Raw genomic sequence first — 11,068 nt, 5'->3', positions numbered from 1 at the left:
CCAACCGTCATAAATCCTCAAAAGAAGAAGCAGAGGCGGCGGAAACAGCCGCTGACGTAATAACAAGAAGACGCAGAAGTTGAAAGAACTTCGCAGGTTGGTAGAAAATGTCTGTCTTTAACATTTTAACACACTGTATGTATGAATACTTTATTGTGTTTTCCCCATCACGGTTTAATAAACTGCAGACGTTGTTTGTGTAACTGCAGGTAGTTTTAAACCGGACTTCGTGCGTGTTGCTGCTGTTTATCACAAGCATGCAGAGCGCAGGAGACGTCGCTCATCATCCTCTGTTTGGAGGAGCGATGTCAACAGTCATCCCCCACAGCGCCATCGACGTCAGTGAGCTGAGAGAAATACCGGACAACCAGGAGGTGTTTGCTCACACACACACTGACCAGAGCCTCATCATGGAGCTGGTGGAGTACCAGGCTCAGGTGTCGGATCAGGACTCTGTCAGATACCACTTCGAGGACATCGCCGGCAGCAACAAAGCTCTGGAGCCTGGAGCGTTTGGAGTCACCAGTATTGTGGCTTTGCTTCAGGCTGAGCTGTCGTTGTCAGAGTGCAGCTCAGCCTGGATGCTGACCGGAACACAGTGTGTTTCCAAGTTCAACGAAGAGGCGAAGAATGTGGTGACCCTTCACCTGGGTCTGCTTCGTCTGCCACAGTTCTCCACAGACATCCTGATCACCTTCAATGACCCGCAGAGCATCAGCACAGACAGTAGCAGTGCCTCTGCTGCAGGGACACACAGAGAGCCGTGGACGGTGCAGGACTTCCAACACTTAATGAAGACTCTGACTCTGCATAACCCTGGCCTGTTTGGATAGAGTCTTTGCTATAATGCTCCCCTGGTTTCATTTTCGCCTTTACCTGTGACTGCATTTTGCTTGAGGCCCCTCAAATAACTGACCTTCCCCTGTCATGAGACATACAGTACGAGTACTTGTTCTGCTCAGCCTTTGATGTTTACTGCTTGTGAATTAATTGGAAACTAAAACAAAATCTCAGGATGTGAGCATATCTGCACTATAATAAATGTTGGACATTTTTTTAAGACAACATTTTGACTCATTATTTTGGATCATCTGAGTGAAATGTTATTTGTGTTTCAAAATAACTTGTACTGTGGGATCCCCCCCCCCCCTTTTTTTTAAAACCATTTGGTTCACCAATTTAAATAAAAATATTACATAAGTAATATGAAGCAAGAAATACATAAAGCAAAAGAAGAGGCAGAGTGAGCAAATCAATGGCTAGTTAAATTGTGAAATGTAGAATTGTAGGAATTTAAACACATTGGGGAAAAATAAAGATATGTGATATGTTTTATGTGAAAGCATGTACCTGAGAAAAATGTCAGACACGCACACTTTTCCATTTTGGTTTGCCCACCACATTCCCTTCTGTCCAGCCTTCTCCCACTCATTTCCTAACTTAAGCCTTTCTTCCTTTATTTTATTACAAAATACAGCCGCCATCCTCAGGTGTGTTTTCATGCTTACACAGTTTGACTTCAGTGGTTTGGTCATAAACACTAAAAACTGAGAGGATGAGTCCCTGCAGAAATATGTATTAGGTCAACTGTTTCCATCATTTTAGTGCATGTGGCTTCATGGTGGATTCATCAATTAGCAGGAACTCTGGAAAGAGTATGTCGAAATAGAACATTTTTGGATTGGAAAATGTCCTTTTATAAGTTATTGCAGTGAAGTAAAAATCCATCTCTTTCATATTTAATTTGCCTCTGCTGGTAATTGGAGAAAAATAGTTTACCTTGCGCCTTATGTAATAGAACTAAACTCTGCAGTGGCATTCAGTTACACTTGCGTAACAAATTTGAGGAAGCACAGTGTGTCTCTCTCCAAAGCCACATCAAAACCCTCTGGTATAATCATGACCGATTAAGATCTCGTAAAGTCAGACATCCTTTTTCCTCTCAGTGAAGAGTTGAGCACATTCCTTCATTAACCACATCATTTAAGTGTCACAACAGCAAAGTCTCCTCCTGACTTCCTTGGATAAACATGCTGTTGTTGGTTCTCTTTGTAAGAAAATGAACAAACATCCTGTCTGTGTTAGACTTGACAATAGGGTGTTCTACTTGACTCCCAACAGGAAACTGTTTTTCTGGTATTACACATTTTCCAGATTCTGAAAAAGTCTCTAGAACAATGACTGTTTGGTTTTTATAATTCAGTGGTCTTCATTTTTGTAAATCTGACAAATATGACATTTGTACATCTGACAAATATGACATTTGTCAGAAAACAAACAGTGAATCATGATGTTGTACTCCATAGAATAAATCTGAAGGTCCATGGGGAGTTGCAGATGTCTTAACTTAATAATAGTTCCCTAAAACTTTTGTCTGTTTAAAGACTTTAGAAATCTCATGTGCTTTGAGAAAACACTTGTTTCTCCAGACAGACAAGGGGGAGAATGGCATTAGAAAAATGATGGCAAACTGCCATCGAGAAAGGAGCCAGGAGACAACAGCATGTTCTTTCAATCCTGCTTCTTTTTGGCTACCATTGTAAATCTTGCTACAGCACTAAGAATAACATTTACTCTGAGACACTAAGAAAAGACAGGATGCTTCCATAGTGATGTATTTGACATCTAGTTACCCAAAGTCTGACACTTGTCTTCCCCTTTCTGGTTTAAAAAAAAAAAAGCCTTGGGTGACGAGTGATGTATCACTGATGAAGACAAATGCAGCTTTCCAGTTCCTTCTCACACCAACTGGGCGCTTCCTGAGAACTCCCTGAGCAAAACTTCGTACAAGCAGATGCAGTCGTCCAATCATATCAGGACCTACTGAAGAAAGGGGCCTGTAACCAATTAGCTGTTATCGATAAGGTGTAATTTCTGTTAAAATAAGTGGACACTTTAAAACTGTGCAATCTCACACACAGTGCAAAATATGTGCATACTTGTGCATCATCAGTGCATCTGGGAAGCATCAGTCACAGGTGTGTGCATACTTCCTGCTCAGAGACTTCCAGCTCCAGGGTCATTTATTACCAACGCTTCCCCGTTGTCACTGTTGTTTGCTCTGAACACCTCCCCCTGTTCCTTCAGAGACACTATGTTCCCCCTACCACTGCCCCACCTCTCCTCTCTTTTGGAACTCCCAACCTGAACAACCCTTTGCTTTCCTGGCCAAGTCCAGGAGCCAGTCTTGGCCACAGAGTTGTCTGCTCCTCTCATCAGGACTCTGGAGCTCCTCTTTTTGAAACTTGTGCTAGTCTTTGTCAGTCTTTGGAAACCAAAACAAAAATGATGTCTCTGAGCAATACATGGAACAATTTCAACAACCTATCTATGTTCTCCGGAAGATTATTTTTAATATGCTTAAGTCTGCACTCAGCACAGCAGAAGAATGTATTTACACTTAAACACATGGTTTATTAAAAGTAAGAGAAAACATAGTGTATGACCTTTTTAGCTGCAGATTCATTCTACAAATAGATCACAAGTCTGTCCCAAAAATATCTTAATAGTACGCAGCATTAATCCTCCTGCTTTTGCTTCTTGTTCTGTGGTGAGATATTGTTGGATTGAGCAAAGTGTTCGGACATGGCAGCCAGTGCTCGGAAGCGGTGAGAGATTGTATTCTTCACTTCTTTGGGCAGTTCAGCGTAGCTGCAGAGGAGAAGATAAGTGAATATAAATCTGTCGACCTAAGCAAAATGTGATATCACATCCAGACAATGAGTTGACATCTGGCTCCATCTAGTGTTGGGAAAAGGGAACTGGAAGCAGAGTTCATACTCACGTTTTGTCAAATCCCTTTGGCTGGAAACAAGGATCCCATCCAAAGTCTCGAGGTCCGCGTGGTTCCACAATGTGACCCTAAAATACCAAAGAGAACATAAATAGTGAATGAAAGCACACACACACACACAGGAAGAGATAAGAGAGAGCGAGACATACCTCTGTTTTCCCTCTGAAGAGTTGCACTGGTTCGTCCTTACCGGGACAGAAAGCAAAAGTGCAGAGAGCCCACGCTGATTTATCTTCAAACCCAGCAAGAAGTTTATACAAACCTACAAAAGACATTTAACAAGATAAGAGATGCTGAACAGCTCACTCTACTTTGTTTAAATACCTCAGCCGTATTACAAACATTACCTTCTGGCTTGAGTTTATCCAGGAACCATTTTCTACAAGAACAACATTTAATTGTGATTATTACTGTTAATTAAAAAGATTTATAGTATGAGTTATTACACTACTCACATGTAAGGACCAGGCAAGCCTCCTAAAGCTGTGAAACACAGACACGTGTCCTCCACGATCACTGGCCCATCAACCTGAAGGTGAAATTCATACATTAGTTTAAATCTTCCAACAAATAAGTTCATACACATGTGACATTATAGTTACTGTACCTGCCGTGCAGCTTCCTTACACTTCTGTATGGAGATCTCATCTGGCTCCCCCTGGTACTCGGGTACTGGATAAAGAAAAAGTTCTATTTTTAAAAGTTTTATTTCATTTAAACAGAAAGTTCCTTGAGATGCTGTAGAAACTACCTTTACGAGGGAGACCTGGGCTAAACGGGTCACTATTTACAGTTAAAATTATATGCAACTAGTATAAAGTACATCAAGTTTTAAGGCATTACAAAATGTCTTAAATAACATTGTATCCTGTTTCCTGTGCTTACTTTCTTTACATTTAGAGCTGCATGAGACTTTCAGAGATGTCTTTTAGCCTACATTTAATTGTTTTTACAAGCTTTACATTCATATAAAAATTATTCCATGAATTTAAAAGAGAAAACCCTCCATATTCCAGTTTAGTATAATCATTAATTTATGAAAACATAGTGTTATGTTGGACTCTCTTCAGATACTTACAGTCAATCTTTTTTGACACTAGTTTGTAAGGAAACGTGTCTCCCAGGATCTGAATAACCTGATGAATGTGGAAAGAAAAAAAACAAAACAAGCTAAAAGCATGAATCTGACAGGACTGACTTATGTGGATTATATTACAGTTACCAACACTAAACGCAACATGTAGAGTGTGGAAAAGCACAAACAATTTCTTGAAACTGAATATTCGACTCTGACCTCCTCGAGTTTTTTTGCGTTTCCAGTCACGAAAACCACGGACCTTCCTGCTTGTAGAGCCATGATGAGACGAATGAACTACACGGACGATAAGTACAAACGCACCTAGTATTTCCGGCTCTTCAGTGGCCAATAACATTACAACTGAATGTCTACACGAATCGGTGTTAAGCTCCGCCCACATAGAATCCCCCAATCAGCGAGCGGTGCATCGAACAATCTGGTCCTGAGTGAAACTTCAGAGCGAAGTGCCATGTGGAGAGAAAAAAATCGTAAACAGGTTTTGACAGTGTGACAGCAAACAATTTTGGAGAATTGTAAAACAGCTTCAGTTGACCATGAGTCTTTTACCTCGCACTGCGGAGGAGTTCAGCTCAGCGGAGTACTGGGAGAGTTTCTTTAAGAAGCGCGGAGAAAAGGCCTTCGAGTGGTACGGCGACTACAACAAACTCTGCGGCGTCCTGCACAAATACATCAAAGTGCAAGATAAGGTACAGAAGATGTCGAGCAGGTTGTGTCCATGTTCAAAACTTAAAACACCAAGTCATAATACTGTGTCACGAATTTACGTTTGTTTTTAAGAGTTCGATACATACAGTTAAAGCTGTGCTTAACTTAGATAACAAACAATACCCCAAATACCCTGTTATAAGCAAAGGTCACATATTCAGGTAGAGTGGAAATCATAAGTTTAAATGAACTTAAAATATTTAAATAAAAACTCTCACCGTGCCACTAAGGTATGTTATATCATTAAGATATGATGGTATTTGCATATCGTTGTAAACTTGTCATTGTGATGTTTACACTGACTGTCATGTTGATGGAAATAACACTTAGAGAAGTGTTATTAGAGAGAAACAATATAAATTCAAAATACGTTTTTATCTGTCACCAAAATGTTTGCAGTATTCAAATTATGACACATCATTCCTTAACCAAAACAGCCGTCAACCTCTTGGCACATGAACATTTTCTGTTGTCCCTTTTAAATATCCAAAATAAATTTAATGGTTTAGTTCACTACCACACTGTCAGACCCACATATTTAACTTTAATTTGTAATAAATAAAAAATATGCTTAGCTACCTTCCACCACTGCCAATAGCAGTAACTGCATATATATTCTGTCTTTCAGGTGTTGGTGGTCGGTTGCGGTAACTCTGAACTCAGTGAACAGCTGCATGATGTTGGCTACAAACATCTGACCAACATTGACATCAGTGAGACGGTGGTGACTCACATGAACCAGAGAAATGCTGAGCGCCGGCCGGGACTGACCTTCCAGCAGGTGGACGCCACACAAACCCCCTATGAGGATGCCTCGTATCAGGCTGCTCTGGACAAAGGAACACTGGATGCCATGGCCTCTGAAGAGGAAGGAGCTCTGGCTAAAAACATGCTCACTGAGGTGACAAACCAATAAGCTGTGATCTGAATTCATTACATCTTTAAACTGTGCGTTCTCTTAACATAAGTTTACTTGTATCTGCAGGTGGGTCGTGTGCTGAGCGTTGGAGGCCGGTATGTCTGCGTGACGTTGGCTCAAGAAAGTGTGATTAAGTTAGCTGTGGAGCACTTTGTGCAGCTGGGGTGGGCTGTGAGACTTCACTGCCTGCAGGAGGAAAGTGGAAAAGAGGACGATTCATTTGCTCTGCCCGTTTTCGTTCTGGTCTGGACCAAGTTTCGTCAGCCGATGCCCAAACCTATTCTGGAGATGTGTCTCGGCGAGGATGGAGCCCCAACACGTCTCGTCCTGGTTTCAGAGTTGTTGTCAGCTGTGCGGGAGCATCAGGCTTACTCTGTATTGAGAAAGAGGCTCCGCACAGGCACAGATGCCAGCTCCAACCTGTCACTTACACTCTGCCACGCCAAGACCGGCCTTCCCAGATACACTCTTACTGTGCAAGATTCTTCCCCAAGAACCAAGGTGCCAAGATCAAACCACTTTGCTATATTTATTGGTGAGCCATCCTGTCCTGTCATCATTTCTATCTTCCCGTGTAGATCGTCTACACATGATTTATGTTGTCTGACTTCTTCTGCCCTCTCCTCATGGTGTCAGTGCCTCAAGGCAGTGAAACGGCTTGGATCTACAGTTCCAGCGAAGGGCGAAAGCAGCTGGCAGCCAGTGCCAACTTTCGACGGCTGGTTATTGTGGCGATGCACAGGAATCAGGAGTACACAGACATGCCGGCTGTCCAGTCAGAGCTCTCACCACCGGTGATGGACCTGGCTCCTCCTGGTATGCCAGCCAACCAGCAGGTATACATGCAAACATATTCATTTCCTTTGCTCTTATACAGTGAACCCCAACCTTTTTCTTGAGACCTATATATTTTTTTTGACTGTATACCAGGGTTTCTGGTCCTGGGGAGCCACTGTCCTGCATGTCTTAGATGTTTCCCTGCTCAAACACACTAAACATGCAGGACAGTGGCTCCCCAGGACCAGGAGTGAGAAACCCTGCTGTATGTAAGGACACCTTTTGTTCCCTACCCCTGTGTATATAGAAAAAGGAGGATAAAACCTGCTTCTTTTGAAATGTATTTATTTATATTAATTGCAAATATAAAAACCAATAGCCGCGTGAGGCAGTTAACTTTTAATATCAGCAGGAAGCAGAAATTTCTCTCCGTATTATTATGTACTTTGAATATCATTGTATGTTCTTTGCTGTGCTCTGGTGGGGGCCAGGTCCACTCACTTGGAAGCCTCTGCTCTTTATAACAGTGATAATATTTTACCACAAGACATGCCTCTCGTGTCTCTGTCTCCATTCAGGTGCCATTTCTGTCAGTGGGAGGTGACCTGGGCTGGAGAGAGGAGGTGAGCCGAGGCGTGAGCCCCATGAGTGGACAGTACTGTGTGGAGAACGTCAAAGGAGAAGATGGAGAACTGTATCGTAGACTCGTTTTTCTGTCAAATTCTGCCCTTGTCCAGTCAGAGAGCCGTCTTGTGTCCTCAAATACCAGTCAGTTCTTTTTCATTTCACTTCTCTGTCAATACCTGCACCATTTATACCATACCAAGGTTAACCTAAATGGTTAAATTTACAATGTAAATGATTCAAATAAACATCTTCTTGCAGCCACAAGTCAAAAGAAGAAGAACAGAAAGAAATCCAAGTCAGCAGCTGCCCCAGCAATATCATCCACCTCTCTGTCAGTCGACAGTGGCTTCCTCTGCTGTGCTCATCATGAAATTATGGTGGCTGGCCTTGCATTACTTGGGGTGGGCATGCCAGAGAGCAAAGGTAAGTTCACCTTACATCTAGAATAAACAACCACAGCATGAAACATCTCACTTGACTGAGCTTTACCTGTAACATTTCTGTCACTTCTATCTCCATTGACAGACGTTCCAGTGTCGGTGCTCCTGGTGGGACTTGGTGGAGGAGGTTTGCCTCAGTTTGTGCGGGACTTTGTCCCTAACGTTTCTGTTGAGGTTGTGGAACTCGATCCTGTTGTGCTGGAGGTGGCAAAGGAATGGTTTGGATTCAGACCGGACGATCGTTTGACTGTCACTCTTGGGGATGGCCTTGACCGCATCTGTGCCCTGGAGAAGGAAGGTTAGTGATTGAGTAGCAGGTTTCACTAAAGCTACACTAGTGAATAGAATAACTTGACAGAGAAGTGACCTGTTTTTTTTTTTTTCATTTGCAGGAGCTGGTTTGTTTGATGTCATCATGTTTGATGTAGACAATAAAGATAGCACTGTGGGGATGAGCTGTCCTCCTGCTGCTTTTGTGGAGGCTTCCATCTTGCAGAAAGTCAGCAGCTTGTTAACCCCCAGAGGTAAAATATATTCACTTATATGTCTTGATGTGCTTAAATCTGTCAGTTTTTTTATATATAAATAGCCCTGAACATGAAATATAGACCTGCTTTTAAATCAAATAAAGGTCTTCTGTTTTTTGCAAAAAAACTTTGTGGTAGTTCTGTGTTTCATCTACATTGTATTAATCCCCACTTTTATCTCTTCCTGCTTCTCCACTAGGCATATTCATTCTAAATCTTGTGTGCCGTGACTCGGTCTTGAGGAAAAGTGTGCTGCAGCGTGTTGGCGACGTGTTTCCCACTATACTCTCTCGAAAGATTGAAGGAGAAGTCAACGAAGTCCTGCTGTGCATCGGTGCTGAAAAAGAAACGTCAGACTCGGCTCAGATCCTTCAGTCACTGAACCAAGCAGCCAAGAATCTGCAGAGCACACTCTGCTCAAACAGGACTGGGACCAGCCGCTGTCCACATATAGACATTGTGGAATTGTTAAAGGACATGAAAGTGGAGTAAAAAATTTCAGTGGGTTGTTATTGTGTGACTATGACTTTGCCATGCAATAAAGCACAACATTTTGCACTGTGTTAACAGCCAAGGAAAAGTGTGTTTAAGAATAGATTTATATACAGGCAGTGAAGAGGTCTGCCTGATGTGGATCATCATACTTTACCATAAGAAACCAAGTTCTCTTTAACCTCAGTTCCAGTCAGGTCCTCAGACTGTGATTAAGAGAGGATTTAAAATAAGTGTGAAGTGGTTTTTGCCATCAGTGACTAAAAAACAGGCTGAGACTGAAAGAGGGTTTGTTGATATTGGCATGGTTCTTCTGAATGGAAGCTCTTGAATTACACGGTTGTTTGGGTACAGTTTAAATGCAAGTGAGACAATTTAGTGTGTGATGAGGATTTTGAGAGCAGTTGTCTGTCCAGGCCAAATTGTGAAGCATTTTTAGTGAACGCACATCCCTTTACTCTGTGTGTACTAATATTTTGATCATAAACCCCCAGTTCTTTGCTTCAGCCATGACGACTGTTTTTGTGAAGGACTGTGCCAGCAGCTTGGTTTGGAACAGTAGTATATAATATATAACAGACTTTATCGACGACCCTCGTTAAACATAGGTGGGTGAAATATATTCATAGCCTCAGGGTCTCCTCCCTTTGATATTGACACCTCTCTATTTAAGCATAACAGTGACTTTACTCATACATGTTCCATAATGCTGTATACTATTGCTATACTATTGCACCAGGAGAGCAGACGGTCAAATGATGATTAAAGCGACAGCATTTAAATTCATTGTGATGGTGAAATGTAATTCAAAGTTGCCACCAGATGGCAGTAGGATATTTCACTTTGTCTAGGCCACAGAGGTGTGGGAATATTGTCCTAATATTGTCCTATTACATGGGACTCCCCATCAACATACATTTTAATTCACTACATGATCTGTTTGTCTATGTCCAATTCACATGTAGTCTCTGACCTCTTTATGACCCATATGTTTGTTCTTATCTACATGTACATGTGTGGTTGCAGTGGTAAACTGACTCTTATGGACCTGCCTGGAATGGAATCACCACTGTGCCTGTAGGAGACCAGACAGCAGGCCTGGGAGGACCACATCTACAAGACATGATGCTGTATAGTTAATCTGTAAGTAAAGCAAAACAAGTGTGATAGAGTGAAAATGGACAAAGGTATAGATCCACAGGTTTGTGTGTGTGTACATGTCTTAAATAAGCTGAGAGGGCCAATCTTTGTGAGGACATTTTGACTGGTCCACACATCATCTCTAACTGCCTTTTTGAGGATTAAGTACTGGTTTTAGGGTTAGAATTAGGTTTAGGTTAGGGTAACGCATTAAATCGTAATGGTTTAGTTCAGGGTTAGGGCCCATGGAATACATTATGTCTATGAGGTGTCCACACAAATAATGCAAAACCAGTGTGTATGTGGTCCAAACAACACACAGACCTATATTGTGAGGACATTTTGTCTGGGTCCCGCAATTTTCATGTGCTTTTTCAGGGTTAGGGTTAGACATTCACTTGTGATCGTTAAGGTTCAGGTAAAACATTATGTCTATGAGGTGTCCTCACAAAGATATAAAAACAAGTTGTGTGTGTGTGTGTGTGTGTGTGTGTGTGGCCAAAATGTGACCAGAAGGCCTCATGGACACCAAAGCCTGGTCCTAATAAG

At 41.9% G+C, this 11,068-nt stretch overlaps 3 protein-coding genes across 4 annotated transcripts; 2 read left to right on the top strand and 1 right to left on the bottom strand.

The window, feature by feature from the left end:
* Nucleotides 1-16: 16 nt before the first annotated feature.
* Nucleotides 17-1,042, top strand: rangrf (RAN guanine nucleotide release factor). Of its 2 annotated transcripts, none has more exons than XM_083888607.1 (2): nucleotides 17-96; nucleotides 210-1,042. In XM_083888607.1, the coding sequence occupies exon 2, from the start codon at nucleotides 258-260 to the stop codon at nucleotides 831-833; it is 576 nt and encodes a 191-aa protein (XP_083744733.1). In that variant the 5' UTR covers nucleotides 17-96; nucleotides 210-257; the 3' UTR covers nucleotides 834-1,042. The 2 variants fall into 2 exon arrangements, with proteins under 2 accessions (XP_083744733.1, XP_083744734.1); XM_083888608.1 differs by having other exon boundaries at nucleotides 78-96; nucleotides 257-1,042.
* Nucleotides 1,043-3,461: 2,419 nt separating this feature from the next.
* On the bottom strand, nucleotides 3,462-5,150 carry itpa (inosine triphosphatase (nucleoside triphosphate pyrophosphatase); the record flags this gene model as incomplete). The annotated part of the gene is made up of 8 exons (XM_083887672.1): nucleotides 3,462-3,651; nucleotides 3,785-3,861; nucleotides 3,943-4,055; nucleotides 4,141-4,172; nucleotides 4,249-4,322; nucleotides 4,401-4,465; nucleotides 4,872-4,929; nucleotides 5,088-5,150. 8 exons carry the CDS (start codon nucleotides 5,148-5,150, stop codon nucleotides 3,519-3,521), a joined length of 615 nt encoding a protein of 204 aa, XP_083743798.1. The 3' UTR covers nucleotides 3,462-3,518.
* A 275-nt stretch (nucleotides 5,151-5,425) lies between these two features.
* Nucleotides 5,426-9,379, top strand: mettl13 (methyltransferase 13, eEF1A lysine and N-terminal methyltransferase; the record flags this gene model as incomplete). Its single annotated transcript, XM_083887660.1, has 9 exons — nucleotides 5,426-5,578; nucleotides 6,226-6,498; nucleotides 6,583-7,051; nucleotides 7,153-7,352; nucleotides 7,872-8,047; nucleotides 8,186-8,343; nucleotides 8,446-8,658; nucleotides 8,753-8,884; nucleotides 9,087-9,379. The coding sequence occupies 9 exons, from the start codon at nucleotides 5,426-5,428 to the stop codon at nucleotides 9,377-9,379; spliced, it is 2,067 nt and encodes a 688-aa protein (XP_083743786.1).
* Between the last annotated feature and the right edge of the window lie 1,689 nt (nucleotides 9,380-11,068).

Source organism: Microchirus variegatus (genome assembly GCF_963457635.1).
Source record: "Microchirus variegatus genome assembly, chromosome: 4".
Lineage (NCBI taxonomy): Eukaryota > Metazoa > Chordata > Actinopteri > Pleuronectiformes > Soleidae > Microchirus > Microchirus variegatus.
This window is presented reverse-complemented; position numbering and strand designations above follow the sequence as displayed.